We start from the raw sequence: 23,861 nt of genomic DNA, 5'->3' as shown, positions 1-23,861 counted from the left end.
CTATTCTTCGGCGCTCGGCCTTCCTTATAGTCCAACTCTCGCAGCCATACAGTACTACTGGGAATACCATTGCTTTGACTATGCGGACTTTTGTTGGCAGGGTGATGTCTCTACTTTTTATCATGCTGTTTAGGTTCGCCATCACTTTCCTCCCAAGGAGCAGGCGTCTTTTAATTTCATGGCTGCAGTCACAGTCTGCGGTGATCTGGGATCCCAGGAACGTGAAGTCTGTCACTACTTCCACGACTTTCCCTTCTATTTGCCAAGGAGTGATGGGGCCGGATGCCATGATCTTAGTTTTTTTGATGTTGAGCTTCAAGCCTACTTTTGCGCTCTCCTCTTTTACCCTGAGCAAGAGGCTCTTTAGGTCCTCTTCACTTTCTGCCATTAGAGTGGTATCGTCTGCATATCTGAGGTTGTTGATCTTTTCCCCAGCAATCTTAATTCCCGCTTGTGATTCATCCAGGCCAGCATTTCGCATGATGTACTCTGCATATAGATTATGCTATCCCCATAAAACTGAGTGCATAAGAGCGTACTCACCTGGAAGCCAGTTGAACAGATTTTCAACAGCTTATTTGAAGTGCGATTAGGATTGTGGTCCGAGACTAGAAAAAACAATAATGTTTGGAAACATAGTCTAAAATTGGTGTAACAATCATAACACAGACATTTTTTAAAAAAATGATTTAAGGAGCTCTCCTGAAAGCAGCCAAAGACTTCAGTATGATTTAGCTGGGACTTTAGCTCCACGAACTGAAAGCATTCAGAAGAAGCAATACTGAGACCTTGTGCGTCCACTTGAGGCTTAAGAGACTGCTTGAAAGTATCTTCAGGACTGCAGCTGAAACATCTAATTTGCCTTCAGTACGTTCATCTGCTTTTCAAAGTTATATTTTAGAGCTGATTGCTCAGCAAACTGACAGACCAACCAACCTTGAACTTCAGTTTTATGAACCTGATAAATGACTCAAGCCTGGGCAATTTGTTAAAAATCAAACTAATGTAATCAAAGTGTTTACATAATTAATTTGAGAACACAAATAAAAATCTGATGTTCATTAACTGAAAATATCATTGTATATTATTTCCCCTTATCATTCACAAGTACCACAAGAATATTGCAAAAAAAAATCCAGAGCCACCTGTGATGGACTGCACTTTTTAAAAGCTTAGAAGTTCTATGTAAACAGATAAAAGACTGTGAAAGATTAATTCTTCACAGATCCAGAGACTTGAATGACCGGCTGTTTCAAGAGATCTGATTGGTTAGCATCAGCTGAGCAAAGAGAAACTTTGGAACTGAGGAGGATTCAGTTTGATATCAGCCCCAGCTGAGAAGGGTCAAATACTGACAGTTTTGGAATTCAGCCCTGACTGAGAGCAGTTTAACCCAGACAGGAGAACCGGAGGAAAACTGGCAAGGAAGTTTGGGAAGCAGATGAAGACTCCCATTTGGGCCAAGGAAAGAGAGAGAAGAAAATTCCCTATCCAGTCAAATAGGGGGTTAGTTCTGAAGAGTGCAGAGATCCCTGGTCTGGTGTGGTTAGAAGCTGCCTGTAGAAACCTTAAGAGTCAGTTAAAAACTCAAGATGAGTACTGGTGTTTCAAGAGAAGGGGCTTGGGTACTGGAAACAGTGTACCAGCCTTCTGGAAACCAAAAGATTCAGAGAATACTCAAAGAACTTGAAGTGTTTGGGGAAAACACTGGAACAAAAGCCACTCAACATAAAGAATTAAATCACTGTGAAAAGCTTAAGGAACTCTCATTAGCCTGAAACATAAGAACTAAAGTCTGTGCATGTACTGGTTTTACCTTAGAAATTTCAACCCCTGATTTCACCTGACCTTTGCCCTCTACATTAATATTTTGTTATTTTTGAATTTCAAAATGCCTCGTGTGCTATTTCACGTGTTTAAGTTAAAGCAGGCTCTTGATCCTTCCCTCATGTCCTGGGCTGAGCCAACAGGCAAAATATCATACTGTGACGGGGGGGGGGGGGGGGGGGAGAAAAGGGAAGGAAAAACAGAAAATCCTGCCTCGGAAGGAGGGAAATTGACAGGGCTGTCTTACTACCCCTAAAATAAACAAGGTTGTTATATTAAAACTCAAACATTTTGTTCCCCTGTAGCGTGGGTATATGCAGTCATGATGCTGTGAAAATGTTCAGGGGCAGCTGGTTTTCCAGGCTGAATGCTGTCTCCATGAGCCGTTTCAAGTCTGCCTCCCTCAGCAGGGAGAACATATCCTGGCCAGGTCTGTGCTTCCTTATTTTATCTCCTTCAGCATCCTTGCTTGAGAACTGCCACTGAAGCAGGGATACCAACAGAAGCATAGTAGACTGAGGAAAGCAGGATATACCCCACAGAAAGCAAAGGTTAAGCCTTGGGAATTAGGGCTGCACAGTTCATTCCAACCTGGCGTCCCTTTCCAGCCCGTTTTTATTTTATGTGTCATAGAAGACAATGAACAAATTCTCTTCTGTGATAGAGGCTAAGGCCAGGTTTAAGCAATGAGATGACAGGTTAGAAGATCTTATCTGCATCATTTTTCACACAGCCAGCATTTCACTGAAACTGGGGTTTCAGCTGCTTCATATACAACTTCAGCAAGCCAGAGATTTGTGACCCAAGCAGGCTTTGGGTCACAAGACGCATGCTATAAGACGCATGCATAGCAACATTGTCGGTATAGCACCACAGTTTACAGGTATTTCCCTGAAGTGGTACATTCAACTTATCATGTTGGGACTCTACCGTCTCCTCTCTTGCGTTTGTTGATCTGGACCCATTTAGACCATTTAATGTAATGTAAGCAGTAAAGGTCAGCTAATTGCCTGCTTGCATCTCACACGGGGTGTGTGCAAGGTCAGACCTTAACACCATGGCCTGGAAAATCTGCTGTGCAGGGTTCTTTTAAAATTTTGTAACATCCAGCCTGATGAAGACTTCTGATGAGTTTGAAAGTTCGCATATTGTTCTGTGGCAATTTTGTTTGTCCTAATTAAAAGGTGCTACACTGATTTTGCTCGTTTTTGGATTTTGCATGGACCAATATGGATGGATAACTTTTTTTCTAATTTAAACATGACACTGGAAGACAACAGTTTGCCTGTGTGACACAAAATACCCCCAGCATGTCATTTTGACTAGCCCCCAGCCATTAGGTTAGCACACTTTAAAGATGCTTTCCTCCCAGCACAGCACCCACTTGGACTTTAAACATTGTTCGACTTGTGGGCCAGTTTAAATGAGACCCTGAGCATGTGTGAAAGTGAACAAGTATGTCCTTCTTGCCCATCTATTTCAGTTTTTTAACTGCTCCCTAAACCTATGGTTGCAAGTGAATTAGGTGGTAGAATCCTGTGACAGTACAATACCATTAATAATGTTCTCCAAGTTTTTTTTTTTAAAGACCCCGAATTCATAACACATCTGAGCTGTAGCCCAACTTCCTCCCTAATACTAGTTTTCTGCTTGCAGTGATTTTGAAAATAGAAGGACATTAAAAAAAATTGCATCCTCCATTCCAAATTCCTGCTCTTAGGGACATCATTGGAGTGAAGGCAGCAGCCTATACTGGCAGCAGAAAAACGGGAAACTTTCTCTTGTTCTAGCAGATGAATAGCTAGATCTCAACTACTGCTGATCTCAAGTACTGCTCTTTGAAACGCTTCCCCCCCCCCCTTGCCGGTTTTCAACCGTCAGAAGCACTCAATCTGCGACCCTCGCCCTGACTTTCGGTGTCGAAGGCTTCTCAGTGCATGGGCGTTCGTGGTTCTCATTCCACGTGTTGTCTGTAGGAACGTCTGAAAGGGCTTTGAACTTAAAGACCATAAATTCGAGACGGCCGGGCGGTTTTCATTGGACGCGAAGCACAAGAGCGCGTTCGAGCGTTCCTCTTTCCCCCGTTTCTAAACGGTCTTCCTTCTTTTTTGGGGGGGGGGGGGCACAAAGTCCTTACGATTTTCCAAAAAATCTCACTAAGGGGAGAGAGCAGCACCCCCTTTATTAACTTTATGAGTGCCCCCCCCCCACATACCTCTGGGGGGAGGGGAAAACTACCTCCACAGATTCCCACCCTCCTCCTCCTCCGTCGCCGATGTAAACCGTTCCCTTGAAGGAGATGTCCCCCCCCCGCCCCTCCCTCTCCCTCCGGCGGCCTCCTGGCGCCTCAGCCGGTCGTCAGTAGGCGGGCTCCCCGCGCGCGCCGCCGCCGCCTCCTTCGCCTCGCCTTCCCAGTGCCTGCTTCCCTCCCGCCCGCCTGTGTGGGGCCCGCTGGAGAAGGCGGGCCCCCGAAACCCGACTCCTCCTAGCGGGAGGCGCGTATTCGCGGGGCGGGCGGCAGGATTAGCTCATCTCGGCGGCGGAGGCAGAGCAGCAGCTCGTCCGCGGCAGCCTGGTTCTCCGCACCTCGTTGCTTCACAGCGCCCCACTGCTGACTGAGTGCCGGCGGCGGCCGGGCGGGCAAGCGAGCGAGCGCGGAGCTCTTCGGATTTGCGCCCCCCCCCCCGCCACCCTCTAGTGTTCTCCCCGGCCGAGGGTGAATCTCTCTCTCCTCCCCGGTAGCCCCTCGGGGTCCCCCACTGGGCTCGGCTGGCCATAGCAGCCGGAGCCCTGCCGGCCGGCCGCTCTGTCGTCCTTCGCCTCCTCTCCGGCAAGACTCCCCCCCCCTTCGCGGGAGGAGGGGCGGAGGCTCCATGCCGGGCACATGGGAAGCGGAGGGGAGGGAGGGGGCAGGGTGACGACTGGCACTCGCCTCCCCCACCGCGGGCACCCGGAGGAGAGGAGGCAGGAGAAGGCGGCGGCGGCAAGAGCTCGGCCCCGAAGTCCGCCGCTCCGCGTAGTCCCTCCCCTTCCCCTTCAGGCACATTCCCGCGGCCGCTTGTCCCACATGGGGCGGCCGCGCTCTGCTTGCCAGCCGGGGCGAAGGCCCTTGCGTTTCCTGCCGGGGGGGGGGGCGGCAGGAGAGCGCCGGCCCACTTCCAGCACGTCGGGGGAGGGAGGCTCTTGGAGTTCAGGATGGGGCGAAAAGGAGCCTCACTTCGGATTCTTCCCATAAGCGGAAGAAAACCTGGGGCTTGCTTATGGGCTCGTTGCCCCTCCCCCCTTATAAAAAAGCAGTAGGTGGTTCTGTCTGTATCCAAAAAAAAGTGAGTTTCTCTCTTTTTAAAATAACGTCTTTTTTGTCTGGGGAGGCCAGAGCAGAATGCACTGTTCTCTCCTGTATTGTCCTCACAACAACCATGTGAGGTCGGCCGAGAGAGTTGAACCAAAGGTCACTTAATCCTATGCACAGTTACTCCAGTCTAAGTCACTGAAAACTGAAGTCAGTGAGCTTGGACTGGGATAACTCTGCATAGGGGTGTCCTTCAAGTGAGATTCACACAGAGTGGGGGATTTGAACCTAGCCCTAGAGTACTAACCTATGCAGAGTTATTCCAGTCTAAGTGCATTGTTTTCATTGGGTTTACATTGGAGTAATTCTGCATAGGTTTACATTGGTAGTCTGAGAACTGCATCACACAAGGTTGGTCCTTCAAATATTGTCTGTGGGGAGCTTCCCTCCACCCTCTCCAAGTACACTTGGGTGCATTGAGAACTTAACACCCCTTTAACTGTGCTTGTTGAGGTGGTAAAAGTATTTTCCAACACTCACTTCTGAACACATTCTTGTGTGTGAAGTGTGGATTCAAATCTATGAGCAATTTCAGGGAGCAGGAGTGTTTTAAAGGATGCTTGTATGGTGTGGATATTGTGTCTTTACTGCAAGAGATTTCAGGAGTTGCTTGCCTTTTTTGTGCTGCTCTTTGAGCTTGGGATGTGGGTGGGACAAGAACACGAATAACCATCATAATGCACACTTGGACTGTTGGGTAGCAAGGAAGCTGCATGATCAAATTGCTTCTGTGCTTGCTTCCGTGGTGTCTTAATAGCTAGCTTCTTCGGCACAAGAACTTTAATGTAAAACACATTTTCTTCTGTTAGCTACAATTTTTTGTTATATTTTAATAGTGTGTGTGTGTGTGTGTGTTGTATGTCACTTCTCAGCTCTCAAATACTGTGGTTTTTACAACTTTAAAGTTCTGCATGTTTGGACAAAGTTAACCCTGATGCTAAAAAGGTTATATTCTGTCAACAAATAGATGCAGTATGATGATATGCTTTGGAGCCTCTCAGTAGTTTGTACACAGAAGAGGAGAGCTGCTTGGGGTATTAAACTTGTAGTGTAACTGAGACATAATGACAGCAGTACATAATATGCCCAGAATTGTGCTCCTAGCATCCCTCTCGGATTTCAAGGGGCATTTCAGGCTGCTGCGGGAAGGGGAAGCTGAGAAAGCCTGCTTATGTGTGGAAGTCCTTGCGCTGTAAACACACTATGCTGGATCTGGCCCATGGTTTGTTTTTACATGAAGGTCCCTTTTATACAGGCTCTTTAACCCACTTTGGCAAACAGATTTTTAAAAAAGGTTTCACACACTTTAAGGATAAAGTGCAACAAAAGCAAATCAGATCAAAACAGGTTTTGAAAAACCAGGATTAAGGCTTCATTAACTGCAGAAGGACAGTATTCTGTCTTTAAGGTGTGTGAAACCTTAAAAACCATCCATTTATCTTCAAACTGTGTTAAAGAGCCAGTATGAAAGGGACTGAGGGATTATGAAGCAGTCCTCATGTACAAGTGCTTGCTTGCCCCTTTTTTCATCTCTTCATGCACTGTGATCATGCAAGGCTTTCACTTTCATGGAAAGTCGCAGTTTGTTGATGCATCTGAACCACACTTTATGACAGACCAAGAGTCCAGACCAGGATTACAGCCCTGTTAGGATTCCTGGCTTGAAGAGAAGGGAGCACACCATAGTCTGTGGTTCATGTATAATCAGTGATCTATGAGTTGCTGTGGACATAGAAATCTTTTTTTATTATTGTGCCAGGTGAAAGAGAAGCGAAGAGTGCATGAGCCCATGATCTCAAGAAATGTCCAAGGCTTGTTTACCTAATGAATTGTCATATATTTCTGAATCAAGGCAATAGGTTGATTGTATGACCCTTTTTCTCTAGTTGCAAACCTCATGCATTGATGATGTACTGGTGGAAGAAACATTATCTATTTGATTTAGGGACAAATATCATATTGTCCATAGCAGACTGTAGGACATGTCGTTGCATGTGCTTCTCTACACAAACCATTATTTAAAATGCTATGTTTCTAATTTCTCTCCTGATTTACTCTTTGTTCTTGAGGATATTCTGGTCAAGATAAGTCTTGCAGCTTCATCCTAATTCTGTTCTTTAATTTTCAACAAGTTGCCACAAAACTAAAAGTTTGTTTTAGTAGATTCCTTCCCAGATAATCTGTATCTACTCTTTATTAAAAGTATTTCAATCCCAACCTTACCTTTTCATATGGATCGTAGGTGCAACACAGTAAACACAACAATATGTTTTAAAAAGGCATTAGAAAAAGATAAACATCACCAATTTTCGGTCCATAAATCTGTTCAAGGTGGCACTGGGAAAAAGTACAAGAATAAAAGAAAAGCCTACAAAATCCAAATATAACGAACTCAAAGGCCCGTAACAATGGAATTATAGTTACCCAGCAGAATAAACAGTTTATAGCTCAAGACCCACTTTATAGTTATAATGTCTTCAGCATGCAGTAGAAAACCAAAAGGAATGTGGGAAGTGGGAAAGGCATCCCACAGACCTGGAGCTGCTGTGGAGAAGGCTCTTTTACAGTTACCTGTTACATTTCAGAAGGACCATATGGAGGACTTTAGCAAATTACTTCAGTGGTCTGGAGGGGATTGTAAAAGGTAAAGGTTCCCTTGCTCGAAAGCCAGTCAGGTCCGACTCTAGGGTTGCAGTGCTCATCTCCGTTTCAAAGCCGAAGAGCCAGCGCTGTCCGAAGACGTTTCCGTGGTCATGTGGACGGCATGACTAAACACCAAGGCGCCCGGAACGCTGTTACCTTCCCACCGAAGTGGTACCTATTTATCTACTTGCAATTTCTTGCTTTCGAACTGATAGAGGAGGGGATTGTAGGGGAGAGATAATCCTTATAACATCATGACCCTTGACTGTCCAGGTCTTTAAAGGTCACAGCCAGCACTTTGAAATGGGCCCAGAAACTGGTAGTCAGTCTAGGTGGAACAGTCCCTTGGCTTTCATGGGCTTGCCCTAAGCCACGTTCTGTCAGTTGCATTTTGAATCAACTGCAGTTTCTGAGTGTTCTTTAAAGGCAGTTAGTTCCACAGTGTATAACAGTATCCTCACCATGGCCAGCCTCCTCTGTCTAGGACTGGGCACAGCTGGTGAACTGATCAAAGTAATTAAAAGCACTTCTAGCCACAGCCACCCCTTGACTACCTAGAAATAGCCCCAAGCTTTGGATGTGGGCTTTCCAGAGGGGTACAACACCCCCCCAAAGTCAATACTATTTGTCTTGTCTGCCTCAAAAACTTCAGCTTGTTCACCTTCAGTCAAGTCTATCGCTAATCCCAGATACAAGTTCAGAATTTCCACCTACGACACCTTTCTTTTTTAACCCCCACCCTTACTTTGGTGTTCATCATTCAGCACACAAATTCTTTTTTAGTTTGAAGGCATGCTCAGTTAATTCGTAGGATGAGGAGTCTGACAGATGCTCCTGCGTTTACAGACTGAGGTACACCTGAGCATATTAAGATCTACTTTGCATAGGACTGTAATTTTAAGGATTTGGGGGATTGTATGATTTTATGTATGCAGCATGTAATATTATAGACAGTTGCTACCACTGTATTTTTCTGGGAGCACTGTCATGTTTTGAATGCTTCTGATCAGGAGAAAAGATAGAAAATGTATGATAGAGTTAAGGGATACTAGGAGAGGCAGGCCTGCAGAATGTTAAGAAGGGGAAAAGTTGAGTTCATTCTTAACTTAAGGTTCAGGAGATAAAACTTCTCTTAAGTAGACCTGGCCAGCTGCTTGGTATACTGGAACTTCTCTTTAATTTATTTATTTATTACTTCGATTTGATATACCGCCCTAACCCCCGTGGGGGTCTCTGGGCGGTTTACATGTGGGGTGCTAGTCTATTTGGTAGAACAGGGGAAATCAATGGGAAACGGTCATTCCTGGAAATAACTTTATAGACAAGAGGGACATGTTGTGGGGAGTTTGTTCTATGTATTAAAGAGGGCATAGAATCAAATAAGCTAGAAAACTGCACTCATTGATGCATGTGTCAAGACAGGAAAGGTACCACCAAGTCTGGAAAGATCCCTGTGTGGTTATTAAGAACCCAATTCAAGGAAGCCATAAGAGCCAAAAAGGCTTCCTGTTAAATCTGGAATGTAAACACCTCAACAAGGTGAACAGAAGGGAGCACAGGTTTGGGCATTGCAAATGTAAGTTGGCAAAAAGAGAATTTGACAAGCAAGATTGTAGAAAAGGTTAAGACAAACGGTAAACATTTCTTCAAATGTACAAAGAGCAGGAAACTAGCCACGGAGGTAGTTAAGCCTTTGAATGACAAAGAAATAAAAGGATTGCTTAAGGATGTAATGATTTTAGAGGACATGAATGTATTATTTGCATCTGTTTTCATTGTGGAAAGCATGGGGCACATACCCACACCAGAGCTGCTGGTTTTGGGAAGGGTGTCTGAAGAATTGAATCAAATTGAGGTAATGAGAAGTGAAATCCTAGGTCTACTAAGCAAACTGAAAACCAGTAAGTCTTCAGGTCTACATGACATACACTCAAGGATTCTAAATGAACTCAAATGTAAAATGGTGTTGGATCTGGTAACCACAATGTAACTTCTTGTTAAAATTGGCTTCTGTGCTGGATGTCTCAAAATAAGAAATATACCAGGAATCTAGGGGATTACAGGCCAGTTAACTCAACATCTGTTCCAGGTAAATTAGTAGCAACTGTTACTAGCTAGAGAATTATTTAGCACGTAGAGGGAAAAAGCTTGCTGCGAGAAAACCAGTACGGTTTTTGCAAAGGGAAGTCCTGCCTTGCCAAACTTTTGGAGTTCTTTGAGTAGGTTAACAAGCTTGTGGATAAGATTGATCTAGTAGATATTATATACTTGACTTCCAAAAGGCTTTTAACAAGGTACCTCACCAGAGGCACTCAGCCAGTATCATAATGCCTCTCTACAAATCTGTGGTGCAGCCTCATTTGGAATATTGTGTACAGTTTTGGTCACTGCACCTCAAAAAAGATATTATAGCATTGGAAAAAGTGCAGAAAAGGGCAACTAAAGTGATTAAGGGGATGGAGCACCTTCCCTATGAAGAAAGGTTAAAGAGGGTTAGGCCTCTTTAGCTTGGAGAAATGATAACTGAGGGGTGACATGATCGAGGTTTACAGAATTATGCGTGAGATAGAGAAGGCAGAAAAAGAAGTACTTTTCTCTGTTTCTGACAATACAAGAACTCTTCACCCAAAGGGTAATTTCATGCAATTCACTGCCACAGGAAGTGGTGGTGGCTACAAGAATAGACAGCTTCAAGAGGGGATTGGATAAACATATGGAGCAGAGGTCCATCTGTGGCTATTAGCCACAAGTAGGGTTGTCAGGAACCCTTGTCGATCTGGTGGGGGGCATTCTGGGGGTGGGCAGGGACATCGTGCAATGTGATGACATCACCGAGAAGTGATGTCATTGTGTCAATGGGGGTGACACTCTGGTTTTTGGACAAAACTGTATGGTAAATTCATCCTCAAGCTATAGAGTTTTCCCAAAAACCAGAGCATCCCCCCACGCAATGTCCCTGACGTGGTAACGTCATTTCCGGGTGACATCACACGGAGATGTCGTACCAAGATTTCCCTGTTTAGGGCAGGGTTTCTCCCGCTGGCCAGTTGGTCCTCAGTGGGGAGAAGCCCCCCAAAGCAGGGGATTCCTCACTTGGATCTGGGGGCTGTCAACCCTAGTCACGAGGTATAAAGGGAACGCTCTGTCTTGGGCAGTGTGGTGCTGTATTCTTCGTGCTTGGGGGGGCAACAGTGGAAGGGCTTCTGGAGTTCTGGCCCCACTGGTGGACCTCCTGAAGGCATCTGGTATTTTTGGCCACTGTGTGACAGAGTGTTGGACTAGATTGGCCATTGGCCTGATCCAACATGGCTTCTCTTATGTTCTTAGAAACTCTTGGGTAAGCTTAGCAGAGTAATGGGATAAGAGGACTTAAAACTGGTTAAACAACAGAAAGAGATTATGAATAAATGGACAGTTCTAGCAATGGAGGAAAGTGAGCTGTGGGGTCCCACAAGAAGAAGAGTAGGTTTTTATACCTTGATTATCTCTACATTAAGGAGTCTCATAGTGGCTTACGATCACATTCCCTTTCCCTCCTCACAACAGCCACTTTGTGAGGTAGGTGGGGCTGAGAGAGTTCTGAGAGAACTATGACTGGCCCAACGTCACCCAGCAGGCTTCATGTGGAGGAGGAGTGGGGAATCAAACCCGGTTCTCCAGATTAGAGTCTGCTGCTCTTAACCACTACACCACGCTGGCTGTTTTGGTATTGGGACTGGTGATATTCCCCCCCCCCAATAAATGATTTGGAATTGGGGTGAGCAGTGGTAACAGCCAAGTTTGCAGATAACAAATTATACAGGATAGCGAAAACCAAGGTGCATGGTGAAGAGCTCCATGAGGATCTCTTTAAATTGGATGAGTGGGCAAAGACACACCAGAGGAAGTTCAGTGTAGGGTAATGGACATTGAAACAAAAAAATCCTAACTTTATATATGTGCTGATGGAGTCTGATCTGGCCAGGACTGAGACTGAAGGGAATCTTTGAGTTGTAGTGATAGCTCAATGAAAATGTCAACTCAGTCTGCTGCCCCAGTGAAAAAGGTGAACTCCATGCTGTGGATTATTAGGAAAAGATTGATGGTGCCGCATTTGTAATATTGTGTGCAATTCTGGTTGCCATATTACAAAAGTAAAGGTAAAAGTCTCCCTTGCTTGAAAGCTAGTCGAATCAAACTCTAGGGGTGTGGTGCTCATCTCCGTTTCCAAGCCGAAGAGCCAACGCTGTCCCAAGACGTTTCTTTGGTCATGTTGCCAGCATGACTAAACACCAAGGCACACGGAACGCTGTTACCTTCTCACCGAAGCGGTACCTATTATCTGCTTGCAATTTCCTGCTTTCGAACTGCTAGGTTGGCAGGAGCGGGAACCAGAAACGAGAGCTCACCCCGTCATGCGGCACTCAGATCTCGTACTGCTGAACTACTGACCCTCCGGTCTGCAGTTCAGCATCTTAAACACTGAGCCACCGCAGCCCCTATATTACAAAAAGGGTATTGTAAAACTGGAAAAACTACAGAAGAGAGCAACCAAAACTTATTAAGGGGATTGGAGCACCTTTCCTATAAGTAAAGTCTAAAGAATCAGGGGCTTTCAATTTAGGGAAAAAGTGAACTAAGGGTAGGGACATGAAGAATTTTATAAAATTATTGGATAGAAAAGGTGGACAGAGTGTCCTCTTGCTTCCTTTTGCATAACTCAGGGACACTCAGTTAAGTTGATGGGTAGTAGGTTCAGGATAGATAAATGGAAATACTTCTTTACTTAACAAGTAACTAAATTGTGGGATTCACTGCCAGTGGGCATAGTGATGGCCGCAAGCATAGATGGCTTTAAGAGGGAATTAGATTAATGGAGGAGATGTTCATCAATAGCTACTAGCCATGGTGAGTAAAGGGAACCTCCATAAACAGAGGTAGCAAACTTCTGAATACCAATGTTAGGAGAAAGCATAAGGGGAAGGCCTTGGCCTGTATGTGGGTGGTTGGCCCTCCAGGGAAACTGGTTGGCTGCTGCATGAAGCAGGATGGTGGTCTACTGGTCTGATCCGGCAGGGCTCTTCTTATGCCTCCTGCTTCTCTCTTTTATGGACAAGGAACTTGAATGCCCAATCAGTTCAGTACAACAAATGAAGATTGCCTGTTCATCTTCTGCCTTCTCACAGCCTGTGCAGGCTGGCTGTAGACATTTTCTTTTCTAGCTTAAAAAACTCCAAAGAGGGGGTGTCCCGCCCCTTTTGGAGCTGGCACATGGCAGCCACCCCCCTTCCCTCAGTTCAATTTTCACTGCTGTGAGGAAAGGAAGCTTTTCTAGCACACTCTGTTTGTAGTTCATTGTTCTGAAAAGACCTCTCACCAAAGTCTGCAGGCTTTGAGAGTATATGTTTCATGGGAGGCAAGCCCCTTTTCCAACTGGGCCCTCCTGATTGTAGTGCTTGTGGTCCCACACCATGGTGTCCAAGGCAGTATTCAAAAAATGTTCCAAGTGTGGAACAAAGATGACTCATAGTGATGAACATGACCTCTGTCTCCTATGTCTAACATTGGAGCTTGCATGATTTGCCAGCACTTCACTCCCGAGGCTCAGTCACATAAAGCCTCTAGACTGAAAGCTGCTCTGTGGAGAAGAGGGCCTTGCCCTCCTCAGTTCCATTGAAAACAATTCCGAGCTCGGGACTGACAGCCTCAGGCCCGGTTCCAACCACTAAACCATGGTCCGGATCTCCTTCTGTCCGGTTCTTGTGGGTTCGACTGCTGAGGCAGCCCCACTTCCTCCAAAGAGGGCCACTTCGGTTGCCCCAGAGGCAGAGTCCAGGCAGCTACGTTTGCCTCCGCTAGGACATTCAACAGAGGCCTGATCTCGCTCAGAGGCTCCTGCAAAGAGGCACAAGAAATTGAAACACAAAGATAAGACAGATCCCATGCCCAAACCAATGTGTGCAGTGCAGTCTGAGGGTCTGAATCCAGATCAGGATGTTACATTGGTTCTTCCTTATAGTCCGTCACCTCACTTAGCCTTGTTAATGGGCTCCTTCTCTGAAGCAGATTATGATGATCAGTCTAGCATCCTTGCAGGACAGCCTCTACCACCAGGACCCCCATTGTCTTGGCAGCCAGCAGGCCTACCACAACATACTTACTATATGTCACCATCCTATTTGAGCAGATGGGATCAACATCACTCAGATATTAGAGTATCATAATTCCTCTACAAGGGGATTTATAGAAGACTGTTCCATGATGGTTCTGTTCAAATTACCATTCTGTGTTCTGGAGGAAGAGGTGTCGGTGGTATCCCATTGCAGTTCTGAAAGTGCATTGGACCTTTCACCTGATGAGTGGTGGCGAACCTATGGCACGCGTGCCAGAGGCACCACTCAGAGCCCTCTCAGTGGGCACGCGTGCTATCGCCCCAGCCAGGCCCAGACCGTCATTAAAATTTGGAATTCTCTGCCAAATAATTTTATGCAAATGAAAGCATTTGGGATTGCTTTTCTTACTTTGTTTGGATCATCTTATGTTAATGTATGAGTTGTTTTTTCTAAACTAAAACCTCAGTATTCAGGTTAAATTGCCGTGTTGGCACTTTGCGATAAATAAGTGGGTTTTGGGTCGCAATTTGGGCACTCGGTCTCTAAAAGGTTCACCATCACTGCAGTAGGCGATCCAACTCCAATCTCCCCCAGTGAAGACTTCCGCCTAGATGAGGAGCAGATGATGAGAATGGTGAAAGCCCTTGACAATCAATGTGGCTACTTTGGACAACTGTCCAAAAGATAGGATTTTGAGCCATCTGTACTCTGAGACCCCAGGTATCCAATTTTGGAAAGCTTATCTGACTTCACAGTCCTAATATGGCAAAACCCAGCCTCCATTCAAGCCACACGTCAAAAGACAGAGAACCTGTACAGGGTGAAACAAGGCTCTTGTGAGTATCTGTCCACTTCTTTCTTTCTTTTTTGTATTTTGCATTTTTGTGTGTGTGTGTGTGTGTGTGCGCACACGCCTGTGCCTGGAAGTTATGGTGACCTCTGGTGACTTCTACTGGGGCATGGAAGACGTTCAGATAAGTGGCTTGATAGCCTGCCTCTGCCTCCCAGCCCTGAAATGGGGAGTTGCCAAAAAAGACTGACACAACCACTTTTAACTTTAAAAGGGGTAACTTCTCTGATATGAAGGGACATGTGAGGAGGAAACTGTAAGGAAAAGTAGAAAGGGTCAAAACCATTGGGGAAGCTTGGAGACAATTTAAAACTACAATCCTAGAAGCTCAGGAAAAATATATACCACAGGTTAGGAAAGGCACATATAGGTATAGAAAAAGGCCTGCATGGTTAACAAACAAAGTAATGGAAGCTGTAAAAGGTAAGAAGGATTCCTTTAAGTGGTGGAAAACTAGTCTCAGTGAGGTTGATAAAAGGGAACACAAGCTGTGGCAAATAAAATGCAAGTCTGTGGTCAGGTAGGCAAAAAGGGAATATGAGGAGCATATAGCAAAAAACATAAAGACCAACAATAAAACATTCTTCAAATACATTAGAAGCAGGAAACCAGCCAGGGAGGCAGTGGGGCCCTTGGATGACCAAGGGGTAAAAGGAGTACTGAAGGATGACAGGGGAAATGGCTGAGAAGCTGAATGCATTTTTTGCCTCTGTCTTCACTGTGGAAGATGAGAAGTGCTTGCCCACTCCAGAACCACTGATTTCAGGAGTGGTGTTGAGAGACCTGAGTCAGATTGAGGTGATGAGAGAGGAGGTCCTAAAACTGATCGGCAACTTAAAAACGGATAAATCACCAGGCCCGGATGGCATACATCCGAGAGTTCTGAAAGAACTCAAATGTGAACTTGTGGCTCTCCTTACAAAAATATGTAATCTTTCCTTAAAATCTGCCTCCATTCCTGAGGACTGGAAGGTAGCTAATGTCACTCCCATCTTTAAAAAGGGTTCCATAGGAGATCCAGGAAATTACAGGCCAATCAGTCTGACATTGATACCGGGTAAGTGTCATGAGTACTGCAGAGGATGAGCTCCCTGCCCCAGCAGAAGTCCTGAGTGCTGCTGAGGATGAGCTCCCAATTCCAGCAGAATCTACACCTGGCCCCAATGAAGTCATAGAGGCTGCTCCGGTAACAGCTGAGGCGGAACAATGCATGTCAAACAGCCCCCCTGATTCGTCCCCACCAGTGGCCTGTTTGTGAGATCAGCACCGGTGGGATTTGGCATCCCGACAGCGAGAGGCGTGCCTGCGCAGCAGGCGGTCTCTCAGCCCTGAGTTCTAAGAGAAGCCGGGACACACGCGCTGGCACCACGGTAATTGACAACAGCCCGGAGGAATATTTAGCTCCTCTCTCTCGGTTAATCCCTTGTGCTAGCAACTTGTTAGCTTGATGACGCTCTGCACCCACCTTGCCTGTGTTCCTGGTTCCTGTTTCCCGCTTTGACCTCTCGGCTCCTCGACTCCGGCTCTGACGACAACGCTCTTGGTTCGTGCTTTGGACTCTGGTGTTTTGGCTCCTGACCCCCTGGACTCTGGCTTAACGACTACGCTTACGGTTTGCAATTTGGACTTGGTGTTTTGGTTCCCTGCTCTCTCTGCTTTTGACCTCGGACTGGACCTGGACTATCCCTCTCTCACCCTGTCTGCACTCCAGCCTGTGACAGATTGCTAGCACCCCAACACGCTCACTCCCATTCCTTAAAATATTCAGTGAGTGGGTTGTTTTACACCTGAGTTTAGAATTTCTTCCTAAAATAGTGTCTAAGTTCCACCAAGCGCAGGAGATTGTCCTACCAGTCTTCTTCCCCAATTTTGGTTCACATGCAGAAAAAACCCTACACACCCTTGACCTTAGGAGAGCCCTCTTATATTATCTAGAAAGAACGAACCCTTCCTGTAAGGAGAAAGCATCATTTATTTGCTACTGGGGCCCCCAAAAAAGGCAAGCCTGCCCCAGCCCAGTCCATATCCAGAAGGGTGGTAGCTGCCATTCTGTCCTGCTGCAAGATAGCTGGACAATTGTGTCCTCTTGATGTTAAAGCGCGTTCCACACAACCACAGGGGACATTGGCCTCCTTCCATCAACGAGTACCTTTCCTAGATATTTACAAGGCAGCAACGTGGTGGACAGAGGACACATTTGTGAGACATTACGCCTTGGATTTGCAAGCGAGAGGTGAATGTGGGAAAGGCTATTCTGCAGACTCTGTTCCAGTGAGAGACTCACCCCTCCTCCTCTGGTGAGTAGCTCACTAATGGTCCCAGATGTGGGGCTGCACGAGAAGATGGGAGATAAAAACAGAGTTGCACTTACCTTTAGCTGTTGTTCATGGACGTCTTCTGTGCAGACCCACATTCCCTCCCTCCTGCCTTGCCATGAGCTCTTACATGGCCCATTGTGCAAAAAAGAGAGAGAGAAAGGCTTGTGGCAGCTTAGTGGGAACTGAGGGAAGGGGGTGCCTGCCATTGAACCATGTGACGCATTGGGCAGGAATCGCACGCATGTGTCAGCTCCAAAAGGGGCGGGACACCCCGTCTGGTGTTATTTTTAGCTAGAAAAGCAAATGTCCATGGTTGGCCTGCACAGGCACCGTCCCAATGTGTGTCTGCACAGAACACATCAATGAACAACCGTTACAGGTAAGTGCAATTCTGTTTTCTCTGTCCCTCATTTTACCCTGATATCACCTTTAAGGAAACTCAGATTTCATTGATCATCAGAGTCTCAGGGAATTTTGGGGCCATTTTTAGAAAGAGGGACGTACTTCTGCAGGTGGGGAGACCTGTACATTATTTTCTTGACTGAGAACTTTGGGAGGTTATTTGACTTTGTCAACTCCCCATTTTGGGCAATATTTGTTATGAATAAGCCTTGACGGTAAAAGGTTTGACAAGTGACCGTCCTCCTGATGCGTTAAGTACTGGTTGTCACTGCATAAGGGACACATAAGAAATACTCTCCACAGTAAATTGATGGAGTGAAATAATATTGTGGTGGATTTGCCATGTCAAAAATGAACGTGGGAACTAGGCTTTGGGAAGGTGCAGTAGGTGAAAAATCACAACTGGTATGAATGGTCTTCAATATCTACCTTAATATCCTCTGAGCTAACACATTGGGATACTGATTTGAATGGAGAAATGTGCATGCCCATAGTTACTCCCGAACACAACAGGTCACTGGTGTGTTTAGGAACAATCATAAGCCAGTCTACTCAGTAGTAAGTCCCAATCTTTTTTCAATGGGTTTGCTTTCACTAAAGTGTTCTTAGGACTGTGGCCTTTGATTAGTGCTGGGAATGTGTTGCCTTGAGAATTGTTAATCAGTTCTGAGTACTGTAAAAAGCCTGTGGCGGAGCCAGGATCTGAACAAACCTGTCTATAGGTGAACTTTAAATTTAGTGACTGACATTAAAGAAATTGCGATCTTTTCTTGGGAAGCCACTTTCTTACCTGCTGCTTTCCCATGTGGAATGGGGTAGCACAACAAATGATGTGATATTGAAACATGGTACTCTTGTTCAGTGCAGAGCTCTGAAGGCCGCAACAGTAGTTGGTACAGCAGGATGGTACATCATGAGGCTGCTTCCCCAGCCCTTGAAAGCCTCTGTGCCCCTCCCTTCACCTCTTGCTCAGCACACTTCTGCCACAAAGCCATCTTCCCCCACTACAGCAATGCTGAAGGCCTGGCCCAGCAGAGCTGTTTCAGTGCCAGAGCAAGGAAGATGTTCCCTTTGGCTTAAATTAACAGAGAAGTGGGCACTAATCTTTATTTAACATAAGTAAGAAGAGCCCTGCTGGATCAGACCAGTGGCCCAGCTAGTCAAGCATCCTGTCTCAGACAGTGGCCAACCAGCTGGAGAGCCAGCAACAGGGCACAGAGGCCAAAGCCTTCCCCTGATGTCGCCTCTTGACTCTGGGATTCAGAGGTTTAGTGCCTCTGAACATGGAGGTTCCCCTCAGTCACCATGGCTAGTAGTGTCCTCCATGAATCTATCTAACCCCTTTTAAGGATGTTTATTCCTATGGCCACTACTACATCCTCTAGCAACGAATTCCACATTTTAATCACTCTGTGATTAGGTTTTAGTATTCAGGTTCGTTCAAATTTATGCAGTTCTTAGAAATTGCCAGCAAAGCAAATCATGAGATGACTGTAAAATATTTTGTCATGTAATTGGTTTATTTGGTTGATCAGCCACGGATAGCAGCTTACTTCTCATGAATGAGATTATTTCTTTCAGGGTACACTCTTGTGATTTAAATTAATGTACACAATCTGATAGCTTGAAAACGGATGAAAGGGGCCTATTGTAATTTTATTCTGACCTCTTCCTTCACCATTGCAGTGTTCTTTCCTGAAAGAACATTTCTGATTCACATGCCAAAGAGCTCTTAGCTTGTTAATCATTTCCCCCCTTACTTAATGTCAGTAATATTTGAATGCTATTCTTTACAAAATCCTGCTGTACCAACTACTGGCCATCGTATTCTGTGAATGCACTTAGAATTCATTCATGTGATCAATGATATGACATGGTTTAAATGTTTTCTGTATGATGAACCAAAGCAGTGGTTGTTTTTGTGGACACCCCCCTCCCATTCCATGAAAAGAACCACACGTGATAGTGGCTTCAAACAGTCCTATATAAGGAACAAATGTTTCCCAAACCTTTGGATGAGAACACGCCCAAACTACTCAATCAACCTCTGACCACCATTGTCATTTAAAACTCCGTGGTACACTGCTGTAGGTGAGGGGATTCAATATCTTAGAACTCAGAATTTAGTTTTGAAAGTCCTAAAATAATTCACTGTGATGTTGAAACGAGTCAGTCTGTACAACATCCAGAGAGTTGAGGCAAACAAAAAAGAAAGGGTTAGAAAAAGGAAAAGGTGATAGATTCAGGGAAACGTTTTCTGGGGTCCCAAAGTAGCTTGTTTTTCCCTTTTCCTCCATTTTATCCTCACACTATCCTTGTCAGTAGGTTAGACTGAGGGTGTGTGACTTGCTTTAAGTCACCCAGCAAACTTCCATGTCAGAGGGGGGATTCGAATCTGAGTATCCCAGACCCCAGTCTCTCACCACTGCTCTACACTAGTTCATGGATTCTCAGATTTTGGGTGGATTTAACAAGCTAACCAGAATTTGTTGTTGTCACTAATCTGTCCCATTGCCAAGAGGAAGTGGTGGGGGAGGGTTTTTATGACTGATACCATGGTGAATTTTGAAGGCAGCAGAATATCTCGCCCATTGGAGCGGATGAAGCTGCAGCATCTCTGAGCTGGAGGGAGGAACAGGAAATCCTCATTATTCTCCTCAGGGGAAAAGGTACACTTGGCATTGCTTTTTTTATAACAATTTTATTTTATATATAAGACAAACAAAGAAAAAACATACATACAACAAAAAGGGGAATTCCATTTGTATCATTGTTAGTTACCTCATACATTAAGAAGTTGTATTTTTAATTTTTTCCACCTTGCATCTTAAAATGTATCTTTGTAACTAAAGAGAGCATTGTAGTTCATATTTCCTTGTACTTCAGTTGTATGACCATATGATTTATTTGTTAGTCTCTTCCATAGTTTCGCTTGCATTGCTAACCATAGCAAACAACTTCATGGACGTTCATGTTCTTCATCTCAACCTTTACTGGTTTTCTCCTCCTCCCTCTGATGTTTGTGAGGAAGCGGTCAGAGTGTTTGAGAGAACAGTAGCTCACGATTGTTTCCTACATAGTAGTCCCCTGTAATGAATTCCCTTCCCCAAGTTCTTTACATTCTGAGGTTAGAAATAGTTTAGACTTGGCATGAAAACTGGCAGTAGTGAAACTGTTGCTTGTGCATTTGTTCTGTACCCCCATCCCAGTTCATTCCTGTCTCCACAGTTGTGGTGTCCACACTCCCAAGTTGCATTTTAAACCTGGAAGTTTAAAAGGGCAGTTTGAAGTTTCACTCCCTGGGGCTCTCCTAATTGGAATATTTTTGATGGGGCCAAACTAGACAGTCCTGTGATCAGATTGCCTATATCTCTTTAATGTTTTGAAAATAGCATTTACAGGGCCCCCAGAATGGCATTTGAATTGTAGAAGTGGGCAAAGATGTAGTTTAACCCCCCCCCCCCCTTCATTCTTTTCTTTCATGGATTGGTCCCCCTGGAGGTGCTATTTACCCTAGGAGAGAACATAAGAACATAAGAACATAAGAGATGCCAATGTTGGATCAGGCCAAAGGCCCATCCAGTCCAACACTCTGTATCCCACAGTGGCCAGAAATACCAGTGCCATTAGGAGGTCCACCAGTGGGGCCAGGACATTAGAAGCCCTCCCACTGTTGACCCCCCCCCCAGCACCAAGATGACAGAGTATCACTTGCCCCAGAGTCCCTATCTATACCTTGTGGCTAATAGCCACTGATGGACCTCTGCTCCATATGCTTATCTAATTCCCTTTTGAAGCCGTCCATGCTTGTAGCTGCCACCACTTCCTGTGGCAGTGAATTCCAAGTGTTAATCACTCTTTGGGTGAAGAAGTACTTCCTTTTATCCGTTCTAACCCGACCGCTCAGCAATTTCATGGAGTGCCCACGGGTTCTTGTATTGTGAGAAAGGGAGAAAAGTACCTCTTTCTCTACCTGCTCTTTCCCATGCATAATCTTATAAACCTCGATCATGTCACCCCTCAGTCGTCTTTTCTCCAAGCTAAAGAGCCCTAAGCGCCTTAACCTTTCCTCATAGGGAAAGTGTTCCAACCCTTTTATCATTCGAGTTGCTCTTTTCTGCACTTTTTCCAAAGCTATAATATCCTTTTTAAGGTGTGGTGACCAGAATTGCACACAGTATTCCAGATGAGGTCGCACCATTGATTTATATAGCGGCATTATGATATTGGCTGATCTGTTTACAATACCCTTCCTAATAATCCCCAGCATAGCATTGGCCTTCTTTATTGCAGTCACACACTGTCTCGACATTTTCAGTGAGTTATCCACTACAACTCCAAGATCTCTCTCTTGCTCAGTCTCTGCCAGTTCAGACCCCATCAATGTGTATTTATATTTAGGATTTTTGGCTCCAATGTGCATCACCTTGCACTTGGCCACATTGAACCCCATTTGCCATGTTGACGCCCACTCGCCCATCTTTGACAGATCCCTTTGGAGTGCCTCACAATCCTCACTGGTTTTCACCACCCTGAACAACTTCGTATCATCCGCAAATTTAGCCACTTCACTGCTTACTCCCAACTCCAAATCATTAATGAACAAGTTAAAAAGCAGTGGACCAAGTACTGATCCCTGTGGTACCCCACTGCTTATCCCCCTCCACTGGGAGAACTGCCAATTTATACTCACTCTCTATTTTCTATTAATTAGCCAGTTTTTGATCCATAAAAGGACTTGTCTTTTTATCCCATGATTTTTGAGCTTACTTAGGAGCCTTTGATGAGGAACTTTATCAAAAGCTTTCTGGAAGTCAAGGTAAACAATATCTATTGGATCCCCCTTGTTCACATGTTTGTTCACCCCCTCAAAGAACATTAACAGGTTTGTGAGACATGATCTTCCCTTACAGAACCCATGTTGAGTCTGCCTCAATAGGTTTTGTTCATCTATGTGCCTACTAATTCTTTCCTTAATAATGGTTTCCACCAATTTACCCGGTATCGACGTCAGACTGACTGGCCTGTAATTTCCCGGATCTCCTCTGGAACCCTTTTTAAAGATGGAAGTGACATTAGCTACCTTCCAGTCCTCAGGAATGGAGGCTGATTTTAAGGAGAGATTACATATTTTTGTCAGGAGATCCACAAGTTCACAATTGAGTTCTTTCAGAACTCTCGGATGTATGCCATCTGGGCCTGGTGATTTATCAGTTTTTACTCTACACATTTCAAAGAGTTGTACTTTGGTGTAGTGGTTAAGAGTGTCGGACTCTAATCTGAGAACTGGGTTTGATTCTCCACTCCTCCACATGAAGCCTGCTGGGGGACCTTGGGTCAGTCACAGTTCTCTCAGAATTCTCTCAGCCCCATCTACCTCACAAGGGTGTCTGTTGTGGGGAGAGGAAGGGAAGGCGATTGTAAGCCACTCAGAGATTCTGAGTGAAGGGTGAGGTATAAATCCAACTCTTCTTCCATATCGCATGGGAAATGGCCCATTGCAGGCTATTGTTTTTTGGGGGTAAAAATGCTGGGTTATGTGTAAAATATCATTAGTTAAAATTAGGTAAAATATCAGTATAGCTGCGGTGGCTCAAGTGGTTAAAACGCTGAACTGCCAACCGGAAGGTCAGTAGTTCAGCAGTTCGAGACCTGAGTACTGCATGACGGAGTGAGCTCCTGTTTCTGGTCCCAGCTTCTGCCAACCTAGAAGTTCAAAAGCAAGACATTGCAAGTAGATAAATAGGTACTGCTTCGGTGGGAACGTAACAGCGTTCTGGGTGCCTCGGCATCTAGTCATGCTGGCTACATGACCACGGAAACGTCTTTGGACGTCGCTGGCTCTTTGGCTTGGAAATGGAGATGAGCACCACACCTTAGAGTTGGATTCGTCTGGCTTTGGAGCAAGGGAAACCTTTACCTTTACTTATGCAATTTTTACTGTTTTTACCTTTTGACAAAAGTATTTTTGGATAAAGTTGCTAGTGGAAGAATACTAGACTAGATCTGCATAAAAAGTATTTTTTGTTGTTTATTGCTTAAGACCGTACTCAATTGGAGAACTTGGAGAATTTACCATAATAAAGATAGCATAGAGACTTAAACTGGGACACTTGGTTGCTATGGTGATATGACCGGTGAAATATGAAAGTGTTAAAGACATAGGAATTGTTTACTTTTCTAATTGAAGGACATATCAAAGTATGAGATAAAGACCTAAACTGAGACACTTGGTTGTCATGGAGACTTAAGAGGCAGAAAGCAAAAGTGTCAGAACTATAGGAACTTTTAAAAAATCTCTGTCAAGAAATTGGACCTCTAGTTCAATTTCTTGTTCTTTCATTAAAAACCAGGCCTCATATTAATCTCTAGGCCTG

The 23,861-nt window shown here is 45.0% G+C and overlaps 1 protein-coding gene across 1 annotated transcript in view; it reads left to right on the top strand.

The window, feature by feature from the left end:
• The first annotated feature begins 5,087 nt into the window (after window positions 1–5,087).
• The window catches only part of GMPS (guanine monophosphate synthase), a 55,749-nt gene continuing 36,975 nt past the window's right edge, over window positions 5,088–23,861 (top strand). The window contains exon 1 of the mRNA XM_015425538.1: window positions 5,088–5,153. Within this exon, the coding sequence (XP_015281024.1) occupies window positions 5,088–5,153 (66 nt within the window). The remainder of the gene's footprint in view (window positions 5,154–23,861) is intronic.

Source organism: Gekko japonicus, unplaced genomic scaffold (genome assembly GCF_001447785.1).
Source record: "Gekko japonicus isolate JY-2015 unplaced genomic scaffold, Gekko_japonicus_V1.1 scaffold702, whole genome shotgun sequence".
Classification (NCBI taxonomy): Eukaryota; Metazoa; Chordata; class Lepidosauria; order Squamata; family Gekkonidae; genus Gekko; species Gekko japonicus.
This window is presented reverse-complemented; position numbering and strand designations above follow the sequence as displayed.